At 48.8% G+C, this 24,713-nt stretch overlaps 1 protein-coding gene across 8 annotated transcripts in view; it reads left to right on the forward strand.

Moving 5' to 3' along the window:
* Nucleotides 1-4,489: 4,489 nt before the first annotated feature.
* FMR1 (fragile X messenger ribonucleoprotein 1) overlaps nucleotides 4,490-24,713 on the forward strand; it is a 491,218-nt gene continuing 470,994 nt past the window's right edge. For 2 of the 8 annotated variants that reach the window (XM_085607997.1, XM_085607995.1), the window contains exon 1: nucleotides 4,564-4,749. Coding sequence is in view for 2 of the 8 variants with exons in the window: in XM_085607992.1 (XP_085464118.1) it covers nucleotides 4,699-4,749 (51 nt within the window). In the remaining 6 variants the exon portion in view is untranslated. Of the gene's footprint in view, nucleotides 4,750-24,713 lie in introns of all 8 variants that reach the window. The other 6 variants (XM_085607992.1, XM_085607991.1, XM_085607996.1 and 3 more) reach the window with 6 other exon arrangements.

Raw genomic sequence — 24,713 nt, forward strand, 5'->3', positions numbered from 1 at the left:
GAGGAGATCTCGCTGGGCGGGAAGGTCACCATCCCAGGACTCTCGATCAGGGTCGTGTGAATCTGAGTACACGGTCGAATATGTCAGCATGGTCGCCGATCCGGATCAATTAAAGACATACCCGAGACTGAACATCAGTGTGGGCAATCATGACACTCAGTTTGTCCTGGACAGTGGGGCACATTGAATTACATCACGGTAACGGAGTACAAAAAGATGAAGTCACCACCTCCGTTGTGCCGGCGTACGTCCGGGTATTCACCTGGATGTCAAAGAAACCGCTCCCCTGTCTAGGGAAGTTTCTAACCACTCTTCGACATCAGAACACGTCGGTGTCCGCTGTAATACACGTGATTGATGGCCCGGAAGCTGACTGCCTTCTCAGCCTACCAACGGCAGAGAGACTTCGGTTGGTTGAGATCTTATACCGGGTCAGTGGTGATCAAGACATATTACACAAATTCCCCAAGCTATTCAACGGGTTGGGAAGAATGAATAGATGTCAGGTTCGGCTTCACATCAACGAGCAGATCCGACCTGTCGCTCAACATCCCCGGCGTACCGTACCACCTTCAGCAGGCTGTGGAGGATGAGCTTCAAGAACTGCTCGCCTCAGACATTATTGAACGGCCTGACGGCCCCACCCCATGGGTGTCACCCGTAGTCATAGTGCCCAAGTAGGGCGCTTCTGGAAAAGTGCGGCTGTGTGTAGACATGCGGCTTCCCAACACTGCGATTGAACGGGAACGACATCCTGGGCCTCACTTAAGTGATATGATTGCTGCGCTAAATGGGGCCAGGGTGTTCTCGAAACTGGACTTAAACAAGGGTTATCATCAGCTGGAGCTGCATGAAAGGTCAAGGTATATAACGACTTTTGCGACACACTTGGGTTTGTTTCGTTATAAACGGTTAAGCTTTGGCATCTCTTCCGCTGCGGAGATCTTTCAGGAGGCGATACGCCAAACTATATGCCATATACCTAATACGCTGAACTACAGCGACAATATCTTTGTGTATGGGTCCAACGTCCAAGAACATGACAAGGCCCTGAATCGAGTATGCCATGCCCTCTTGGATGCCAACCTGACATTGAACAAAGAGAAGTGCGAATTCCATCGATCCACACTCAAGTTTTTTGGACATGTGTTTTCTGGAGCAGGGATGAAACCTGACCCTGAAAAAGTGATGGCCTTAAACGACACCAAGAGCCCTCAAGATGTCAGCGATGTCCGTTCCTTTCTGGGTATGGCCAGTTATTGTGCCAGGTACATCAAGGACTATGCCACAATTAGTCATCCACTTCGAACTCTCACAAAGCAGGGACAACTGTTCGACTGGACCCGTCAGTGTGAGCAGGCCTTCCAGGACATCAAACGGGCCGTTGAGGCAGCCGACAATCTGGCATACTTTGACCCCAAACGGAAGACGGAAATAACCGTAGATGCCAGCCCGGTGGGTTTAGGGGCGATTCTGGCTCAGTATGACCGAGAGGAGGATCAGCGCCACATTGTGGCTTATGCGAGTCGCAGCTTGTCAGACACTGAAAAGGCGTATTCTCAACCAGAGAAAGAGAGTCTGGCGGTTGTCTGGGCCTGCGAACACTTCCATGTGTTCATTTATGGCAAGCACTTTACAATGGTGACGGATCATCAGGCGCTCGTCACCATATTTGGAAATCCACGGTCGAAGATGCCACCTCGGATTGAGCGATGGGGTCTGTGAATGCAAGAGTACACCTACACCATAGTGCACAAGCCGGGAAAATCAGCAATTTCGGCCGACTACATGGCTCGCCACCCTAGAGCCGAGTCGGCGCCATGTGCATCAATAGCGGAGGAATATGTCCACTTCGTCGTGGGCCACGCTCAACCGCCTGCGGTTCCCCTGGAGGCCATCCTGGAAGCGACGGCGCAAGATGTCATTCTCCAGAAGGTACTTCGGCGTCTGCAGACTAATAGGTGGAGACATGATGGTGATGAGGAATGGGAAGATTCAGCAAGCAGCCAAGAGCTGCAAGCATTCCGACATGTGAGTAAGGAGTTGTCTGCCACCTCGGAAGGGCTTCTGCTGAGGGACCATAGGATCGTCATTCCGACGCAACTACGGCAGGGTATTGTCAATCTAGCTCACGAAGGTCATCGTGGTGTAGTTGCAACTAAGCGAGCTCTGAGAGAGCGAGTGTGGTTCCCGCTATTAGACCAGATGATAGAACTGACTCTCAAAGACTGTCTGCAGTGTCAACTTGTCAGTCAAGGAAGTCCCCCAGCTCCTTTGCGAATGACTGAATTGCCCAGCGGTGTGTGGCAGGAACTTGCTATGGACTTCTATGGACCTCTTCAGTCAGGAAAGTATGTCCTAGCAATTATGGACGAGTATTCGCGGTTCCCAATAGCCCAGTTTGTATCGTCCACTAGTGCGGCCAGCACTGTCGCGGTGCTGGATGAAGTGTTTGCGGCGTGGGGTATTCCAAAGATACTCAAAACGGACAATGGCCCTCCATTTAATGGACATGAGTTTGGTGAGTTTGCGCGACACCTGAACTTCACGCATCGAAAAGTCACGACCTTATGGCCACAGGCCAATGGTACCATTGAACGATTCATGGCCACTTTGAAGAAAACGTTTCAACAAGCGACCAGTGAGAAAAGGGACCTTCAGGTGGATCTCAATGAGGTCCTCCGGGCCTACAGGACAACTCCACATGCCACCACGGGCAAATGTCCTGCCACCCTAATGCTGGGAAGACCGATCAGGAACAGGATACCCACCTGGGAAGGGGCTCTGCGAGCAGTCTCACCTGCTCGCATTCATCAAGAGGTTGTGTCCGCGGACCGTCGTGGGAAAGAGAGAATGAAATCGTATGCGGACGCCAGAAGGAGAGCAAGATCGCCTTCCATCCTTGAAGGGGACTGTGTTCTCGTCAAGCAGGAGCAGCACCGGAAAACAGACTGTAAGTTCAGAGCTGAACCATTGACAATCATTCAGAAAAAGGGTACCATGGTGACGGCCGAATCGGACAGCCGAAGAGTTACCCGGAATGCGTCCCATTTTCAGAAATGCACTCCTGGCATGAAGGAGTCGCTTCAAAGAATGGGGGGCATCAAGAAAGTGATGTCCGAGAACAACCTGCTGGCGCTGCCGAGAGTCCGCATCCTGGGATTGGAGGAGAACCAGAGGTGGTGACAGGAACTATGTCACTGCGACCGAGACAGGACATTCGCAGGCCGAAACGACTTATTGAAGAACTGTAAACAAGTCAGTCATTTCATTTTGTTAAAAAGGGGAAGATGTAGAGGTTGAGCGGTGCAGTCGTTGGTGTGGGCGGAGTTAGGAGGACAAGGGAAGAGGAGGGGCAGCGACAGGAAGAGGGCAGATAGTGTAGGGACAGGGAAAGTGATGGAAGCATGTGAACCTGAAGTCCAGTGTCTGTTGTAATTGACCGTAGACACTACATACCCGACACTTTTTTCACATGTAATCACAGAAACATAAGGCAGCCCAGTCATTATTATTATTTTTTTTTTGCAGAGTTTTATATAGCACGAACTTGCCCCGATCCAATCGGGTATCAGAGCGCTTTACATAGCACCAGTTACGTTACATGAGGACACACATTCATATTTTGTTCGGCACGAGGAGATTAAGTGATTTTCTCAGCATCACATGATGTTTAGCGTCATTATCGAGACTCGAACCCAGTTCGCCAGGTCCCGGCCAACTCCTCTCCCCAATTATTGCTAACTTAAACGTAAAGCCCCGGACAGACAGCTGTCATCAGCTGAGAAGCAACGTCCAACGAGACACTGCGGAACCTACCACGCATGCGCAAATATAAGACCATGTTGAGAACAGGCAACCTCTACTATTTAACAGCAACAATTCTCGTTTCGCCTGACTTCAGTATGTCCCCACAAAAAATTGTACGCTAATCACGTGAACTGTTGAAAACTTCCCGTCTTCCTCGCGCCTTCCGCGCCTTGTGACCTCGTCTGAGCTCCGCTCAGTCGTCTGCTGCTCTAAAACCATGACAACACTCACTTTGCCTATGTATGGCAGTCTCTTCTAGTACTACTAAGACATGATTAGGACGCTATGAGAAGACTTCGTAGCTTGAGGATGATCTTATTTTGCCGTAGAACGACGATATACTTGTTCTGTATCCCAAAGTTTAAATCGATATCTTTCAAAACTGATCTCTGGGAAGTAATGTGCAGGTTTTATATGTATGCGAATACGTTTCATATTATAAATAAAGAGTTTTAAGACCTTTATTTACAAATTAAGAAAAAAATTCACCCGTTCTGCATACTCCAATTTTTTTGCCTGAATTGCTACCTCATTAACGCAGGTTTGTTATTATTTTTTTTATTTCATAATGAGTCTTAGTAACAGTTCTGTCAAACATTCTCTAAGATGGCCGCCCTTCTATATTTTATATGGAGCTTATGTGAAATTGGAATTCTCGGTGTTGTCCGTCTTCGCTGTCAGTCGGCCAACTGTCACTCAGGCTTGGGCTCAGGCAACAGACTAGGCCGCACGGACGGTTTGTGAATGGGCGGAGGAGCCGGTCACGTGACGCATCTTTGATGTTTACACTGGAGGGGGAGCCGCGGCCGCAGCCTGAGTGCTTGTCACTTACCCCGGGCAGCGCCCCCCCAGGGACCCGCTACTAGCGAGGATTCAGCCGCCCGCACCATGGAGGAACTGGTGGTGGAGGTGCGGGGGTCCAACGGGGCCTTTTATAAGGTATAAGGGGCACGGCCCGCTTGCCCAACCCCATGCCCTACCCTCTGTCTTAGGGGCCCAGCGCTCTCTCGATTCCTGTGTTGATCTTTCACCAAAAAATTAGGTGTATCCTACACATTAGCCAGGTGTGCGCGCATGATTGTCAGGAAACTGTCTAGACCCTGCAGAGCACAGCCCAAGCTCGCTTGCCTCACGCCTGCTGTCCAGCAGTGGATAGTGCTGAGAGGTGCACCTCAGGGCAGTATTATAAGAAGGGTTTATTTTTTGGGGCGGGTTAAGCTGTGCATCCATTTATTTACAGTCTATTTGGAGATGGTGAATTGACCATAGAATAGTCATTTTGGGGACTCGCCCTTGTACAGTTATATTTTGGTATGCGGTCTCACACAGCCTTGAAGTAGCGCATGTTGGGATAGTTTGTTTTTTGGAGAAAAAGAAGTAATACGAGGGGTAATCTCCAAGGGCAGTAGTGTTGGTATGAGGGATGTTGAGGGGTAGATGCATCTCTTTCACCGTCAAGAGACGTGATTGCACCACTGGGGAGTTTAGTGGGCTCACTCCCATTAGCTCGGAGCACCATGCTCACCTATACTGTGGGTGGAGCTATCTATGCACACCTTAGCTGTTAAGATGTTTGGTGCAACAGCGCCGTTTAGGTAAAGGTACATTTAAATGCTGTTTTAATTAAGTGGTTGATTAACCCCCTATGAGCATTTAGGGAACTGTCCCCCTTTTGTTAAGAGTCAAGTTGGAACCTGAATTATTTTTAGTACGTTTCGTGCATCCCACTGTTGTGTTGTGTGGGGGATTTCGGGGTTTGGATGGAAATGCTTTATCTTTGTGGGTTGTTGACTGGGCAGAGTGCAAACCCGAGCTACATGAAGCGGTGCTCAGTGCCACCCATGTGCTATTGACTTGAGGCAATCCCTATTGTATTGTGGAGGATTGAGCCTCTGTGTAGTTTTGAGGCGGTTTAAATCCCTCTAAAGTATAACAAAACCTGGTAGGGAGTGTGTTGTCTAAATTTACATAACATTTTCAGGTTAGTACATTGACCTAATCCCCTCTCAAAAATTACTAATAGCGGGTATGCTTTGTGTGTTATCTCTCTGTACACTATAGTGGGATGTAAGTTAGAATGTGTAATATAGAATGTGGGGTGCGGGGGCTGTGGTCAGTTGCTGCTGGTCCTGATGGACGCGGTGCTAAAGGTTCATAAAGCATACCTACATCCTGTTTTTAGGTCTCGCCTGACCCAGCGCATGCACTGGTCTGGCGAGACTTATTGAGAGGGCTCCAAAAAGTGCTACCAGGCCAGCCTAGAGCTACAGTGCATGTGCACGGGTGCGCGCGCCGCGCTTTACCGCGATTACTTTCAATTTCGCGGCCACACGGCCGCTTGGCATAGCCAATAGGTCTCGCTTTTGGGACCTTATAAGTATTTAGTTATGCAACTGTTGCATGGCTAAACACTTATAAGGTCCCTAAGGCGAGACCTATTGACTATGCCAATGCTTGTTCTGTGTTACCACCTTGTTACACTACCGACGAGGACTGGATACTCGTTGTAGAGTGGAGAGCACCTCAACCACAGGGAGGTGTCAGAGCTGCCTTTGGCAGTTTGCTTCGTTATACAGCATGGGTGTGGCAGTTGGAATCATTAGCGTGACCTCTGGTGTGACACATCAGTGAGGTTTGCAGCGCTGGTAAACTGTGCGATGACGGAGTGCTCGAGTTGTTTTCACGGGTACAGGAATATGTCTACGTTGTGAGGCCTGGAGCTATGGCAGTTTTGTGAAGGACATTGAAAAACAAGCTATGTGGCCATAGAAACCAAGAAGTATTGTGTTAAAACAAAGGCACGCTCCGGAAAAAAGACACACATCGCGACATGCGTGCGGCCATTTTTAGAAGTTGGGCATAGCACCTGTTTCAAGATAGGGAATGCGAGTTGGAGTAGGCACGTCGGTTTCCTAGCCGGCCTTGTGGTGATCGGTGTATCATTTGTTTTCGGCAAGTTCAAACAGAGCATGTCCAGAACCATAATAGGCGGTGTGCTCTGTTGGGCTACAAAGACTACGAACCGAGTCTCTTCAGGGCAGTAACAGATATATCTTGAGTAAGCCCTCAAGCACACTCAGCCTAATATCAAGGGAGCCTGTTCAGTGAGGTGACAGGCACACCTTTGGGCTATTTGCGACTACTAATATTAGAGATGACAGAATTCTAAGTTGAACAAACTACTTAGATATTGTGCTAATTTTGACTGTAAAGGGCTGTACATTTTAGAGACAGTGCTCTATTGACTGTAAAGGGCACTTATGTATTTTTTTGTCTGTAGACTTAGTATTATTTAACAGGTTTTAGGGGTCAGTTATTCTACAGTTTAATATTTGTTTTTATTTTGGTTTTCAGTTTTGTGTTTATGTGGTTTGCAGTGTGTAGCATGCAGTGGTTTGCAGTGTGTAGCATGCAGAACGTTAATGTGGCTTAGTTTTTCTTAAGCAGTCCTGGTGAACCTCCAGTGAGATGGAGTAAATGGAAGATGATGATTGGGTACTATGCGAGGGTGTGTGGAACCTACATTTTCATTGTTAATGGACTATCTTTGTGGAGAAGGACAGGAATGTTTAGAACATTTGCCTGAGCTAACTGCTAAAGAAAAAAGAGAATTAAATGAGTATGACATTTGTGTTTTAAAACTTAATCACCATTATCTACCTCAAATTAGTACCATCATGGAACGTGATAATTTTGATTGACGTGAACCGGGCAAAGAAGATTCAATTTAGATTATATTACGGGCCTCAGGAACTTAGTATTCACATGTGAATTTGGTGCGTCTGCAGAGGAAAGAAGTAGAGACCAATTTTTTTGAGATGCACCAGTGGTAACATTTTAGAGGAATTACGTTTAAAGGATGAACCACATTCAAAGTACGTGCTTTTGATAGCAAAAAGAGTGGAGCACATGATAAAATGTGTGTCGGAATTTAAGACGGCAAAGGATAAATCAATCACACAGTCTGTTAAAGTTGAAGAAACAGTATGTCTAGGGAAGGGCAAAGAGGTTTTGAGAGAAGATCAGATAAAAATCACAGGTGAATGTTCTTGCTGTGCTAGGAGTGGACACCGAGCCAGTGCAAGGGGCTGACCAGCATTAAATGTAGTTTGTCACAGTTGTGGCGAAAAAGATCATTTTATTAAATGTTGCAGAAACAAGTTTAAAAAGAACAAAATAAAGATGTCACACATTAAAGTGTATTTCAAGTCAAAGAGCAGGTGGTGGAAGGGGGGCATCCGAGCGGGACTGTGAAGATAGATGGAGTGGAATGAATAACGAAGTTTGATTTGTGTTCTCATTTAACCATTATTTCAAATAAAAAACTTCAGTGCAATGGTTTGAGGTGAAAAACAAATTGCATGTTATGGGTATATGTCCTGATGGTTATTGTGAGCAACCAATAAGAATGTCTGGATATTCTAATGCATGTATTGAGTTAGAAAACAAATTCATGATTTGGAAAATGCGCGTCTCACTGAGTGGATGATTTGATTGGATGGCCACATCAGCGTGTATTGGAGTCACTCTTAATGCCAATGCTGATCCCCAAGTGCAAGTAGAAGTGTAGTCAGGACAAGTCAATTTTGTGTCTGAGTTTCTATACTTAAAGAAGAGCTATGGTGTTTGAAAGGTTATATACACCCCACAAGGCTAAGAAATGAAGCAATGCCTGTGGTAGCTAAAGTTAGACGTATTCCTGTAGCTATTCAAGATGAGGTTGATCAGAAGTTAATTGATCAGGTTGTAATAACTGTTGAGGCTACAGAGTGGTTGGCTCCCATAGTTATGGTCAGAAAGGTCAGTAATGACATTAGGCTCTGTGTGAATATGAGAGCGCTCAATTATCAAGTCATAGTTGACAAATTTCCCCTTCCAAATATTGATGAGGTCGTGTCTACCCTGGCTGGGGCAAAATATGTTTTTCACACTTGATCTGACAGCCACGTACCATCAAGTTGAGTTAGACAGGAGTTCCCAGGAGCTCTCAGCTTTTATTACTCTGATGAGGTAATTTAAGTTTAAAAGGATGCCATTTGGACTCGTATCCACTCCCTTTGTGTTCCAGAGAATAATGGCATCGGTGTTAAAGGACATTAAAGAAGCGAAATGTTATCAGGACGATTTGTTGATTTTCAGAAGTAGTTTGTGATAACACAACTTAAGAGTGTGATTGGTGCTGAAAAGACTTTTGGATGCTGGGCTGATTTTAAGAAAAGAAAAGTGTACGTTTTCTGTGCATGAGGTTGATTATTTAGGGCATGTGATATCTGGAAGAGGTGTACCGCCCTAAAAAAACGGCTAATTAACACCATAGTGGAACTGAGAGAACCATCTTCAAAAGAAGAGGTAGTTTCTTTTCTTGGTATTGTGGAGTACTATGGCAATTGTTTTGAAAATGTAGCTGAGAAATCAACACATTCAAGCACTCTTGTTGGGAGGAATAAGGAGTTTTGTGGAGATCTGAATGTCGGCATGAATTTGTAAATTTGAAAGAGGAGTTTAAAAATGCATCTAATTTACAGAATTTTATTCCTGGAGGTGGAAACTATAATTGTCACAGATGTTGCAAAGTACTAGGAGCAATTTTGAAGCAGAGAAGAAATGGTAAAGAGTGTTTGATTGTCTGTGCCTCAAGATATTTACGTGGAGCAGAGATGAATTATTCTGTGGTTGAGAGAGAAGCGCTAGCAATTTATTGGGCGTGCAATATGTTTTGCAACTTTGTCTAGGGTACAACGTTCAAGGTTTATACGGATCATAAAGCATTTCCAGAAGAAAGGTCTGGATTTTATTTACTCAAAAATTAGACTTTGGGTTATTGCATTACAGGAATTTGATTTTGAAATGGAGCATTTGCCTGGTATTAACAATTTATCTGTGGACTGTTTCTCGTTTCCTTTCACTGGCTGGTCAAGAGGAGGTGGTCAAAGAGTTTTTGGATGAGAACATTAATGTGTTGGAGATTACATTGGTTGTGTTGTCTGAAAATGTTTGGAAGGAAAAATTGGTGAACAATGCGGAAATGTTTGAAGTAATAAAAGCGGGTCAGTCCGGTCATTTGAGGGTACTTGTCTTGGTTTCAGAAAAGCGACGAGCTATCAGGGAACAAAGGGATGCTATCAAGGGGAACAAGGTTAATTCCTCCCCTCAATTTGAGAAGTAGACTCATTTTTGTTGCACATCAGAGTCACATGGGTATAGTCAAAATGAAGGAAAGGTGAAGAACGAGTTTCTGGTGGCTCGAAATGGATGTGGGTGTTGAACAAGAGGTGAGAGGTGTAGAATGTAAAGGTAGTGATAGTTTTAGTCCAGTGCCAGATGACAATGGTTTGTTGGAAATTTCCAGATCACCCTTAGCAGGAGGTTGCCATCGATATTGTAGGTCCTTTTGAGAGAACAACATCAAGCGCCTTATTTGGTTGTTTTAATGGAGTTATATTACAGATAGGTGGACGTTGCATGTGTGCAAGATGTTACGTCGTCCAGTGTTGAGTTTCTAGGGGAAATGTTTAAAGGAATTAGCCGGAGTCAGTTCTCTCTGATAATGGACCGCAGTTCTGCTCAGAGTATGGAAGAGTTTTTTTTATTTTTGATATTTGGATTGTTCTCAAAAACATTCTATATATCATCCAGAAACAATAAAAGACAGCATTCAGTAGTCAAGAGAAAATTCTTTGGATTGGAAAATTTAACTACAACAAAGAATCATAGGCTATCACATGTCACCACATACTTTAACAGGAAAATCTCCCTTTGAGTTATTTAAAGGAAGGGCCCCTAACACGTTGTTATGTCCCTGTTGGATGACTTGGGACAGAGGTGTAAAATTTAATGGGACAAGTGATTGGAGAGACCGAGAAGTTAAGCTGCAGAGAAAAAGAAAGGTTAATTTTGACAAGAGGAAATGTGTGAAGTGGGTGTAAGTTAAAGTAGAAGATTGGGTAAGAATAAGAGCCCCTGTGGTGTGTTTTCCCATAGTCTTAAGTTCACTAAGGCGTTGACAGTGGTAAAGTGTTTCAAAAATGCTTTCAAAACAGAAGATGGGTGAATGTGGAATAAGATTTGTGTTGCTGTTTTGAATTCTGATGTGGGTTTAAATGTGGAGTCTTCATCAGAGGCCTGTACAAAATCTTCCAAGAAGCAGAGGAAGCCTTCTAAAGAAAAGGTTTCAACATATAGGAAAAGTGTTCGCAAGAGTAAGCGTCCAGCCTATCTACTGGACTATGTTGGTTGATGCAGGTTGTAAAGTGAATCAAGAATCGCAAAATGTATTAGGCGTAGTCGTGTGTAAGTTTAATTAGTATATTTATCCTCTAGAATTCAAGTGAACTGTATTCATGAGCAGTAGTTATTTGTTGGGATTTGAAAGGAGGGAGAAGTGTGATATCTATTGGTACACTGTAGTGTGATGTAATGTATAATGTGAAATATAGAATGTAAAGTGCGGGGGCCAGCAGTCAGTTGATGTTGGTTCCTGAAGGATAAAGTGCTTATCATAAAGAATACCTTGATCCTGTTTTTCTATGTAACCACCTAGTTACTTTGCTCGTCTTGTTTCTTTTGCTATAGATTGCTTAATTTGTATTCGTATATGACTCATGGTGCTGGACAACTGAATGGTGGTTGTTTTTGCGTGAATGACAATGTTTTTGGTTTTTAATTTAATTATTGAATTTTCTCAATGATAACATTACAACATAACCTGTCCTCTCTCCCATCCCCTGATCCTCGTGTGTTGGCATGAATTGTTCCATTAATATACATATTAAGTCATGTATCGGCTACCTTCTTTTATTTTTACCATGCATCTCCCTTTAAATCAGTGTACAGTTTGCGTTGTATGTAGGCACCTGGACATCTAGCTTGCTACTTGCCTGTAGCCTCCAGTTCCCGCTTGTTCCAGACTGATCCAGTGACATCGCAGTTGCCCGGTGTAGGAAAGTCGGCTCTGCTTTCAAAGTTACCCCCACTTATTGCTGGTGTCATTCTGTTTTCTGACTAGTCTGACTGGGATCCTGCTAATCTGGACCCAAGTCACTGTGCCCTCTCCCTAAATTTGACTATGGTAAGTACTTCGGTACCTTCCCAATTGACTATTGGTGCGCCCTTCTAAGTCAAAAACACAAGATAGGAGAGACAAGGGATTAAGCTTTCTCTGACTCCCTCACTAGTACTTAGTCTCACACGACAGAGAAACAATCAGGAACATAAATAACTGCGCTGGGCGCTACACGTGGGAAAATCAACAGATGTCTTAGTACTGCCCTCACACACTTGGTAGTGTCATGCTTCATCATTGGGCCGCATCATACACCCAGGTGCAGACCAACACCTTGGATGGAGCGCAATGTACTAAAAAATTGCGCTCCATCCAAGGTGTTGGTCTGCACCTGGGTGTAGAAAACGCGCCCTTCTAAGTCCCTAGTATATTGTACTAAGGTACGCTGGGCATAGGTACACGAGGGGTCTCCCATCGGCTGCAGCATGTATGATGCTACCCATGGGAGACCACTCAAACTATAGGCCTGCCATTGCAGCCTGTGTGAGCTGGTGGCAGCACTGCTCACAACAGATTTTGTTTCCTTATATCTGAGGTCGCTGCCCTTAAAACATATAAGTCACGCCGGATCATTCAACATAGAGGATAGTGCTTTTAGCGACCACAACCCATTGACATTGGTACTGATGGGGTTGGGCTATCCCATCATAGGTCCCTGTAAGGCTCAGGTACCCTTAACTTCCACCAACCAGGGTAGGCACCTTAGATGGGCAAGCATAGATGTAAAGGCTTTTAATCGTATTTTTACTTTTCTAAATGTCAGAACGAGATAGGTGCGTGTCTGAATCTCAGCTCTCCAAGTGAGGAGATTTTAAGTTTGTTCTCCTCCATTGCCCAGAGAGTTTCTGGTCTTTTAACTATACAGGCGGGGGGGGGGGGGGCAGGTTCAGGCCGCCCCCTCATGGTTTGACCAGAGGTGCTCGCAGGCATCCAGAAGGCTAAAAGCAGCCCTGAAACAGGTGCCACGGGTGAAAGCTAGAGTGTCCTTGTGCCAACGCCTTTATAAAGAATCAATAAGAGAGCGCAGGCGCCATCTCCAAAAGCAGGCATGGGAGGATCAAGCTAAAGCGAGCGAACTGAGAGATTCTTCCTTATTTAGGAAAATTATCAATAGTCCCTGTTTCGCAGACCAACAAATCCGACAGTATGCCACCACATTACACCAGATCAGTGGGTGTCCCACTATGAAAAAGTTTACAATGTTGCCTGTAATGGCGAGTCTAGCGTAGACCTTCCCCTTTCTGTGGCGGTTCCCTTCATCAGTTTTTCTTTGGAGGATGTAACCTCAAGCATTGAGCTTTTGGCTTCAAACAAGGCCCCAGGCCCTGATGGTATTCCCCCGGATCTCTTTGGTGACAACCCTGAGGTCTGGGCTCCCCTTTTAACCCAAGTCCTAAACGCAGCGGCCTTGAAGGGAACATTCCCTCTTGGTCCACCGTCATAGTGCCAATTTTTAAAAAAGTAGATAAGAATAAGCCGCAATCCTACTGTCTCCCTTATTTATGCTGTATTTAAGGTCCTGGGTCGGGTACTTTTATCTAGACTGTCTTTGTGGGCCACAGATTACCATATGTTATCGGAAGTCCAATATGGTTTTTGTGAGGGCTTGTCCACATCGGACCAATGCCTCAATCTCTACCTTCTGATTTCCAAGAATACTGTGGCCCAACCGGCAGCCATGTACTTGGCCTGTATGGACCTTACGTCCGCATTTGACCGGGTGAACCGGTCTAAGTTGTGGGACATACTAACCTCATTGGGATTGGATCCTCGTATCATACATCTACTTATGTCACTCCAAGCCCATACATCGGCGGCAGTGAGAGTCTCACACGAGGGAGAACTAATTCATTTTAATTGTATACGAGGGGGTGCGCAAAGGGTGCATTTTAGCTCCTTTTTTATTCTCGGTCTATATCAACGGCCTTGAGGCGGCACTCTTGGCCCTCCAGTCAGACTCCCCTAGAGTAGGCAGGAGAGTTCCGCCAGGCCTACTCTATGCGGACGACGTGGTGCTCATGGCCCGTACGAGTCAGGGCCTGCAGATTTTAGTAGACAGATTTGTGGCATTTATGGACAGCTGGACCTGTCGGTGAATTACACCAAGTCCTATGTACTAGTGGTGGCCCACGGGGGCTCCGGACAAAAAGTTTTAATGGCGGCAATCATATTCTAGGAAAGGTCCCGGCCTTTCCCTATTTGGGAGTGCTATTTGATGAAAAACTACAGTGGGAAGCCCTCTTAGAAGGGAAGCTGAACGAGTTGAATAAATCCCTGGGAGCCATTGCTAGTTTTACAAGCAGATTGGGTTAATGGGCCACGGAGGTAATTTTAAAACTGTATAAATCCAAAGGCATCTCAAGAGTAGTATACGGTAGCGAAATCTGGGGGTATGTGTCCCCACACAGGTTATAGGTGTCGGAAAATAAATTCCTGCATCGGATACTGCGAGTCCCCCAAGGTACGCTAGTTTGGTCTGTGCATGAAGAGATAGGGGTTGGCTTTCTGGCGGACCTAGTGGCAATTAAACCTTTAGTGTGCTGGATTAAGATATGGACTTCCGATCATATGAATTTAAATTGCATGATTGTATTGGATTGCCTGAAATTGGAGCATGGTAACAGAATACCTTGGATACAGTACGTAAAGGAGTCTTTTCAGGCTATAGGCAGGCCAGATTCTTTGCACATGACACTTTAAGTAAGAGGGGCGTTAAAATCATAAAAGACCTACACCACAAATTTTTTACTGCGAACCGTGAAAAATCTTAAGCTCAGTAAACCCTCAGTATGGGCATATGTAATGTTAAAATCGGTTCCGGGCATCAAACCATATTTATTGGCCCTAAGTAGTTCTCACAACAAATTTTTAATTACGCGTTTTAGATTCAACCAGCTCCATCATCTTTTAGCATCGCCGGTGTTTTTTTTTTCTCTCGCCTGATCAACAAGGTTCCTGCAGCTACGATCTTAGATCTCCTCAGGACACGTTACATTTTATACTATTGTGTAAATATTTTTTTTTTTTTTTTTTTGATTTTGAAAACCTTTATTTAAACATTTCGGTACACAGCAGAGAGCCTACAACCCTGCGGGCCGGCCGCGAAAAACCCATTTGGATGTATGTCGGATCACACAGCCCTGTGCCGTCAACCCGGAGGTGCGGCGGCGTTGAGGAGTGCAAACGTACCGAGAGGTAGAGAAGAATATTACATGTCTCAGAATTAAGTAAACAATCACAATTTAGGGGCAGGCTGCCCTAGGAGGCATAAGGTGCCGAAACTTCCAACTCCCCCCCCTCCCTCCCGAAACATCGGTCAACACTGCGCTTTCATGTGCGCCCTTGGCTAGCCAGCACCCTCCCCCCCCCCTTCCCAGCTCCCCGAGCCGCGATAGCAAGTGTCTAAACATCTCCGGGTTCTTCCTGCACAATGGAAGGGGACTCGCAGAGTCCCCCCCTAAAATCATTCCACTTGGACCACACCTCAACCCACTTGCGCGGGCACCCTCTCGCCACATATACTGTCTTTTCCTGCAGCATGCACCAGTCCATGTCGCTGGCCCAGTCTGAAGGTTTCGGTGGAACAGCGCTGCCCCAGAGCCTGGCAATGTTCCTTTTTGCTATCATTTGCCCGAGTGTCACCCAGAGCCTCCCCTTTGGCGGCAGGTCAGTTGGTTCCCATATGTTGAGGAGGCATCTCTTGGCTTCCGGGCGAATCTCCACCTCCCACACCTCCTCCATATCCCGCACCACCCTTCTCCAGTACCTCTGAATCTTCGGGCAGTCCCACAGCACGTGAAAAAAGGTTCCATCGCCTCCACACCCCCTTCTACATAGCGTTGTGTCCGCCCTACCCATCATATGTAGTCTTGTGCAAGAGATATAAACTCTGTGTAGGATCTTCAATTGGATGAGCCGCAATCGGGCCGATATCGCGACCTCACGTGGAGAAGCCAAAGCGTGCAGCCACTCCTCGTCATCTATTTCCAGCCCTTCAGCGACCCACTTTTCTTTAAGGGGAAGAAGCAAATCTGGGGGGTTATTAATAAGTTTTTTGTAGGTAAGGGATATGGCGTGTTCCGCGAGGAGTCCATCGAGCAATCTATCTTCGAGCGGGGAGGCTGGCGGCAGCTTGACCTCCGGTGGGATGTTCGCCTGCAAGGAGTGGCGCACCTGCAAGTATCTGAAATATTCGGCATCTGCCAGTTCGTATGCGTCCTGCATTTGGGCGAATGAGCGGACCCCGGCAGGTCCCCAAATGTCTTTGATTTGAGAGATGCCGATAAGATCCCATTTGCGGAATCCTTTGGTGCGTCGCAGATTTCCCAACGCTTCTGAGGCCCATAGTGGCGTGGCCATCGTGAGGACTCCGGACCACCCGAGCTTCTTCTGTGCGATGTGCCACAGCTTCACCGAATGAAGTGTCGGGCCGGTGAGTCTGCTCACACCCCGTCTAGAGTAGAGTGCTATTTCGTAGTTCCCTCCGGGAAGCAGCCATCTATCCATTCCGTAAGCCGGGTCATTCCCGTCCCCGTATGTCCCTTGGTTGATCGCGGATAGGTGGGCCGCCCAGTAGTACTTACGAATATCGGGGAGAGCGATTCCACCATCGTACCACCCCAGTGTGAGTTTGGCCAGTGAGATTCGGGGCTGCCCGGCCCAGAGGAGGTCGCGCAGCGCAGCTTCGATCGCTAGGAAGTAACTGTTCGGGACCAGGTGCGGGTAATTTTGGAGTGCGTATAGAAACCGCGGGAGCGAGAGCATCTTAAATAAGGCTGCCCTGCCCAGCAATGACAGGGGCAGATGCTGCCAGGATTTCGCCTCCCGTTGAAGCCGAAGCAGCGGCGGCTTGAGATTGTGCTCGTACAGCAGAGCCTTGTTAACAGTAATATACACTCCGAGATACTTAAACCCGTCCTCTGCCACCCGAATAGGGCAAGACTCAGGGAGTCTGGGAGGGTCCCCACGGAGGACGTATAGATGCGATTTGGCCCAGTTGACTCGGAAGCCAGAGTTGCGACCGAAACTGTCCAGTATATTCAGCGCCGCGATCAGTGACCCACGCGGCTTCGAGAGGTAGTGAAGTATGTCATCGGCATAGAGAGATATCTTATCCTCCCACCCCTCCGCCCATGTTATGCCCTGCACGGTGGCAACCTGTCTTATCCAGGCCGCAAGCGGTTCGAGGGAGAAGGCGAATAGAAGGGGGGACAGGGGACAGCCCTGTCGAGTTCCTCTGGCCAGCGAGAAGACTTCAGACACCTTATTATTTACCAGCACCTGCGCCAGGGGTTCCGCATACAGTAATCGCACCCAAGCGATAAACTGGGGTCCAAAGCCCAGCTTACGCAGGACTGCGAACATGTAGGGCCACTCTAGGGTGTCGAAGGCCATGGTGGCATCCAACGAGACCACCACCGCGTCCTCTTGAAGACTGTGGCACTGCCCTAGCACCCCATGCAATCTCCTAATATTGAGGGCCGTATTTCGGTGGGGCATGAATCCCGATTGGTCAGGGTGGATTAGCGACGAGAGCACCGGCTTAAGCCGATTGGCCAGCGTCTTGGCAAGTATTTTAGGTTCCGCGTTTAGAAGCGAAATGGGTCTGTACGATGCACAAGAGTCTTTGGGTTTGCCTTCTTTCGGAATTGCCACTATGGTCGCCAACCGCTGGTCCCGGGGCAGCAGCCCTACTGCTTTACTGCAGTCGAACATGAGTTTGAGGTGCTTACTAGTGACGTCTGGCTGGAGTTTGTAGATCTCTATGGGTATGCCGTTTGGACCGAGCGCCTTACCAGGACGGAGGTCTCCTATCGCCTGCTGGAGCTCAGCCTCGGTGAGCGGGCTGTCAAGAGCCTCCCGATCTGTGTCCGAGAGAGTGGGCAAGCGTATGTCCGCGAGGAGGTCCATGGAGTCCTCCTCCGGCCGGTCCGACTCTCGCTTGTAAACCTGCTGGTAATAGTCGGCGAACTGTTGTACTATTTCCCGGGGTTCCGTGAGCACTCTCCCCAATTCAGTGTGTAACTCCGGCACCACCCTGCTGGCCTGTTGTTTCCGCTCAAGCCAGGCAATAAGTTTCCCGGCTTTGTCACCTTGATCATATATTCTACCAATTCTATGCCGAGCCACCGTCTGGGCCTCCTGGGATACCAGCGCTCTATACTCCGCCGCCTTTAGCTGCATCGCGTGCCTGAGCTCCCGGTCGCCGCTGGTCGTTGCCTCCCTTTCTAGTTCCCAAAGTTGCTCCTCTAGCGCTACGGTCTGTTGGCTGCGTTTCCGTCGCCGAGCCGCGATAGCCGAAAGCGCCTCGCCCCGCACCACAGTTTTAAACGCCTCCCAGAGGGTGGCAGGGGAGGCGACCGACCCATCGTTTTCTGTGAAGTAGCGCGAGATGGAAGTGGATATGTGTTTCCTAGTGACCTCGTGTTTCAAGTGCCAGGGATTAATTGGCGCAGTGCAGCCCTCCCGTCTACTTCCGAATATAATCTGTGCAAGGACCGGTGAATGGTCGGAGATGCCCCTGGGGAGGAATTCGGCCTCCAGTACCGCCATGTCGTGTTGGAGCAGGGTGAGGATGTAGTCCAGCCGTGAGAAGGAGTGGTGCGCCCCGGAGAAGAAGCTAAAGCTACTTTCAGTGGGGTGGAGTAGGCGCCAAACGTCCGTCAGCCCGAAGGACTCGAGGAAGTCCGGCAGCCACCGTTGCCCCTGGGGCAGGTCTCTAGGTGGCAGTCTGTCTTGGGCTCCCGATGCCACTGCGTTCAAGTCCCCTCCCAGAACGAGCCGACCCTCGGGTAGCGATAGGAGGAATGAGCCCAGGTCTGCGAAGGCCCGGGCCTGTAGGCCTGGGGGGACATAGACTGAAAGAAGATTAAGCGCCCGGCCTTCCCAACGCCCCGACACAGCCGTGAAGCGGCCCTGCGGGTCGGTCTTGGTGATATCTACATGAAGGGGCAGCGAGCGTCGCAGGAGTATACCCACTCCTCTCGATCCAGTGGTGAAACCTGAGTGTGCTGCTAGAGTGTACCCATATCTGTTCAGGGCGTGACAGACATTCCCCAATAAGTGTGTTTCTTGCAGAAGCACCACATCTGGCTGGTGCCGTTTGAGGAACTGCAAAACTATAGTACGCTTGAGTCTGTCCCCCATACCGTTGACGTTCCAGCTGAGAATCTTCAGGCTTTTTTCCCACCTTCTAGCCATGGCTGTGTCGTAAGAGGGTTTCTTGTCCCACCACCCGGGCATCAATTGTGTGAACATAGTGTGTGTGACCGTAAAGGATCCCCAACTCCCACCCCTCCCTGAGCCCCACCCCACAATAACAAACCATACAAAATGCAACAAACCCAACAAGCCGGACAATCAACTCCCTCCCTCCCGGAGCTGGCCCTGACCTCCCTGCCCCCCCATCCCAAAACAACACCCCCCACCCTGCCCCCTGCTCCGTGGGTCTTGAACTGCCCACCACCCCAATTAGCAGAGCGCCTGTCGCCCCACCCCACCCCGGTGAACCCACCGAGGAACTCAACTTGGGAAGTTCGTGGGCTAGTCCTCTTTGGTCGCCCGTCCGTGGTGTCCCAGTTCGTTCAGCCCCTCTGCCCCGGAGTCACCCATAGAGGGAAGCCACCCGTAGAGGCAGTGAGGCGGCCAGGGTACCCCAGAGTCAACTAGTCTCAAAAGAAAGGCACATGTGGTATACGTTACTGTCTGATGTCTTCTCAGCGCTATCTCTCGTGGTCTCAGCGCGGCGTCCCTTCTCTGGACGAGCCCCAGCGGGGACTGTTGGACCTGGAACGCCAGGACCGCTGACTCGGCGCACCACCCGCAGGGTGTCCCGGCGCCGACTCCGTGGCGGGCAGGCCCGCGTCTCGCCGCTGTACTTCTTCACGCCTGGAATCCTGCGTCGCCTCTCCCGCATCCAGCCACTCCTGCACCGCTTCCGGCGTGGTGAAGAAGAGGGATCGCCCACCGGCGATGATTTTCAATTTGGCTGGGAAAAACATCATATATCTGATCCCACGCTCGCGGAGCGCCGCCTTGACCCCTTGGAAGGAGCGCCTTTCCCGTTGGACCTGGAGCGTGAAGTCGGGAAAGAACCGGATCGTGGCCCCTTCGTACTGTAGGTCACCGTGCTGTCGTGCCGCCTGAAGAATTGCGTCCCGGTCCCGGAAATTCAGAATTTTGGCTATGATCGTCCGTGGCATGGCCCCAGGCTTGGGTCGTGGGATAGGGGCCCTGTGCGCCCGCTCAATGGTGAAGAGCTTCGAGAGACGCTTGGGTTTAAGGTGTCGTAGGATCAGGTCCTCCAGGAAGAGCTCCACACTGTCTCCTTCAAGTCCTTCCGCCACACCCACAACGCGGATATTACTTCTCCGAGCCCTCCCTTCTTGATCATCGAGCCGCAGGGCCATCAGGCGGTGCTGGTGTACTAGCTCATTCACCCTACCCTCAAGCCGCTTCTCCGAGTCCTGTAGGGCCTTAATATCAACTTCATTAGCCTTGGAGCGGTCAGTGGTTTTCCCCAGGTCAGCTCGGAGCAGGGCCACTTCAATGGTGATCTTATCCATTTTGGTTTCCAAGTTCGTGCCCAGGGTTTGAATCGCAGCCATGATGGACTTCAATGAAGGGTCCGCTGGGTCCGCGTCATCCTTCGGAGCCTTTTCCGCCGGAGGCGGCGCCTTGGCTACTGTGTACTGGTCAAGCTTGTTGGCCTGCGTTGCGGCTCCACTCTTGGGTCGCATGGCGGTCCGGGCACCCCGCGGGTCGTATGCGACACCGCCCGCCGCAACACCGAGGTGTCCTGTGGTCCGACCGGCGTTCGCGGACGTAGCCCTGGGCCCACCGCTGTTGCTCAGGGATCGATAGAGGGAGGAAGACCTCCGCCGCCACACGAGAGGCCCAAAATCAGTTCCAGTACACCGTCCCACTCCCAGTCAGCCAGGCGGTGCGCAGTCCCTAGTCGCGCTTGTGGGCCTCACCGGATGAGTGGGCCGGGCGCTCCAACGCAACAGGCCACCCTCTGCTCTTCTGTGGCCACAAAATGGCGTCCCCTTCTAGGCCAGGGGATCAGTCCGCCGCAGCCCCAGTCGCGATCGTGCACCTTCCCTAGGACGACTGGTGGTCCCCTCCGCAGCACCCAGGCGCCCCTTGATCCGGCTGGGTTCTACGGACGTAGCCTTGAGCCCACAGTTCTCTGTCAGGGATCGATAGGGGGAAGGAGGTCTCCGCCGCCAACAGCCAGGCCCGATATCAAGCAGAGCACTCCGTCTCACCCCCGGGCAGCCAGGTGGTTCGCAGTCCCAGTCGCGCTCTGGAGTCTCACCGGAGGGTAGGGCAGGGCGTCCCTCAGCAACAGGCCTCCCTCTGGTCTCTCGTGGCCGCAAAATGGCGCCCTCTTCTCGGCCAGGGAATCAGTCGGCCGCAGCCCCAGTCGCGATCTCGCACCCGCTCCGTAGACATCCGCTGGTCTCCGGCCCCGAGCCGCGATATCAGCCGCGTTCTCCTACGACGGCGTCACTCTGAGCGCGTCGGTGGGCAGGCCCTCGCCGGGGCCTCAGGTAGCGCCGGGAGCCGCAAAAGAGCTCCGGAGCCGAGGCGTCCGGCCGCCGTCATCCGCCGCGGCCACCCTCCTGGGCCGTGCGAGTGTCGCCTGGGGTCGCCGAGCCGCCTCCGTGTGCACCGGGTCAGGGGGAGCCGGGGGAGCTCCAAGGCCACTCCCCGCAGCGCGGATTAAGTCCGGATTTTGATGGAACACCAACGGTCCCGGCGGAGCTCCGGGATCAGGCGGCCATTCACCTCGGCGCCTAGCCACGCCCGTGTAAATATTTTTAATTCCCCAGAAAAAGTTTTCTCTGGCCCCTGTTAAAAAATCTGATGTTTAGTCGGAACCGCTGGAATCGAACCCCTGTGCACTGTGACGACTTGCCATTGCCAAGGCTTGTTGAATCTGTCTTCCAGAGATCTTCCGGCTACATGATGCTCCAGCATCTCTTCCTGCCAAGATCTTCGTCCTCACTGCATCCTCTGCAACGTGGGCCGGCATCCTTGGTGAGCTGCTCGAGGTCCTCTTGCGACTCCTGTGCCTCCGGCTTGTGGGTCCTCTTGAGGGTCTTCTTTGGGTTGAGTGGGCTCCCCTGCGCTTGCTCGGGTCTTCCTCTGACTCTCCTGCACCTGGAAAGTCCGTTAGACCTTGCTGGTCCCAAAACAGCACCTTCTTCGTATACCATCACTGTTGCTGCTGCCAAAGATTGTTGGTGCAGGCCTCGAAAAATCATGAAACTGTTACTAGACCTGCAAGTCTAGTGACTTAACTAATCTACTTGCCCTATTTGTAATGTTCGTGACCAGTAAACTGGTTTAAAATTATGTGATCGTGGGCAAATAATTTAATTCATTGAGCCGCCATTTTCTTCTTTATCACATACTAGAGCAACTTCAAATGTGCGAGCTCATCATGGCTGCTGTACAAAAAACTATTTTGTTTGATTTAATAGTCTAAACCTCCTTTCCATATATAGTACAAATCTAGCCACATATAGGATACACATGACCTCTGACTTGCCTCTTAGTTCATTAACAGCATTTTCATCAGGGCGGGGGAAGGAATGTTTCTCAAATCATGTTTAAAAACTATCGCTTTTAATAAATACATAATTAAAGCATGAAGTGGTAGCACACTGTCATTTGTAATCAGCAGATTTTACATTGAAATGGCCACAAACTTTCCCACTGACATGCAGCTTTACTGATAGAACTATATAGTGTACAAACAATAACAATATGGAAATAGTTTGTGCAAATCTGTTTCACTTGCACATTAAGTAAAGTGTTATGGCTTGTTTTGTTCCTATTTAACTGTTTGCATCACACTTCCTGAATTACAAAAAAATTGCTTTTGTAATTCCTTATATATTTTGCAATATTTGACTATTAATGTACAGGTTATTTATTTAAATGTTATGTGTTAGAGAAAAATTACTGACATCTTCAGACAGCTCACTTGACAAAAACTTCTAACTCTAGTGAGAGAGAGAAAATAATCTAATTTTCCAAGCAGCAATTAATTAAAAGACAAACTGACATCTGACCTTTTACCTTGAACAGACAACAAATGTGTCATGATAAAAACAAGATTTAATGGCATCTTTATTGCTTGGTTACTTTCTAAATGAACAGAACACCTGTTTCTCTCCAGCCTGAGTTTACTTGCCAGAAGAAACCACTAGGTGCTAAAAATAGCTCGACCTGATAAAATTGTACTCACAATTGCGAGTCGGCGAGTAAAATATTCGAGGCCTGTGGTGCTCCCGCCTGACACAGACCCCCTGGTTCTTGACTTCTAACCCCCTGGTCTTCTACTACTTCGCTTGGTCCTCACAGCTGCAGCAATAAGTTCACCGTCAACTCTCCTGTATCTTCTGTCATCGGAGGTCATTGGGCTTCTGTGCCTCCGGGTCACTCCAGAGTATCATAGACTCTGTCCCCTCTGCTAGCAGGTACTTCTCTTCAAGAATCCATCCTTGGATTCCATCGGGCTCTTTCACCTTCTTCGCCAGTGGCATCTTCACTGAAGTCCTACATTGTGGTCCATGGTGGTTCCGGACATCTCTTCGCACCTATAAACCCAGCTTCCCTGGTGTAGGTATCCTGGTTCTTGGGTGATCCACGGGTGTGATGACACTCCAACCGTACATCTTCCTTGGGGTTTCTCTAGGGTCCACTGGGAAGGATCCTTCTTCAAAACTGCAACCGCGACTTTCCTATTGACTTGCATTGAGTACGCAGCTTTGATTCCACTCTGCACACAGCCTCTGTGGGATTTCCTGGGTACTTACCTTAGATGGTTCCTTGAGTCCCCAGCTCTTCTGAGTCTTCTGGGTCAAGTCTCGACTTCGGTCGCTGTTCGCATTCCACTGGTTTAATATGTGGTTTGATCTTCCTCTGGAGACCACTGTGTATTTGTGCTTACTTAACTTTTTCCTTTTGAAATATTATGTGTATTGTGTTGATATCTCCGGGTAGGAGATATACCAATGTGTTAGTGAGTGTCTATTATTAATATAAATAGTTTTAAAAGTGCCCTGTGTGGTTCTTTTCCGTTTAATCTACACTACATGATTAGTTCTGGTAAAACAAGCTGCTTAATACTCCTTGTGGACTAAGCCTGAAGGCTGCTCTCCACGGGTACCACTTAGAGAGCTTTCTATTGTTGTCTAATACCACTAAAACCACCATAAGGATTGTCTGGATTAGTGGAAGGTTCTTCACTATGTTTGCACCATATACTAAGCCAGCCTCCTACACCCAGGTTTTCCAGCTGGGGTTTTCCAGACTGGGTTTTCTCACTCACCATTCTTCCCACAAACAGAAGCCCTGCTCACCCCATGACCTACTCAATACAGACCGTAGGGTGACCGAGCAGCAGACTCGCAGCGGATGCGCTGAAGACACACCATAGGCAAGCCCATCTGCCCCTGGACCGCACCCAACGCCACGACCCCATGCCCTCTGGCCCCTCAAAGATGCACCATCACCAAGCTCCACACCACCCTGGACGCCACAACAAACACTGCCATTACACCGATCCATGCTCCATGGTAGGAATTTTCACCCGCACCCACTGCCACTGCACACACACGAGTCCACCTATTAGCACTACTTTGAACACACCACAGACACCACCTTAACATAAAAAAAATAAACTTGCATGCGCCCTTCTCATCACATGCTCACTATGCAAGCATTCCACTGAATTATGGGACCTCATCCCCCACACTTGCAGCCGACTTAGTCCCCCAGGGTGCATTCCTCAGCTCCACGCTCTTCAGTGCATATATTACCCCGC

The sequence above is a fragment of the Triturus cristatus genome, chromosome 5_2, assembly GCF_964204655.1.
Source record: "Triturus cristatus chromosome 5_2, aTriCri1.1, whole genome shotgun sequence".
Classification (NCBI taxonomy): Eukaryota; Metazoa; Chordata; class Amphibia; order Caudata; family Salamandridae; genus Triturus; species Triturus cristatus.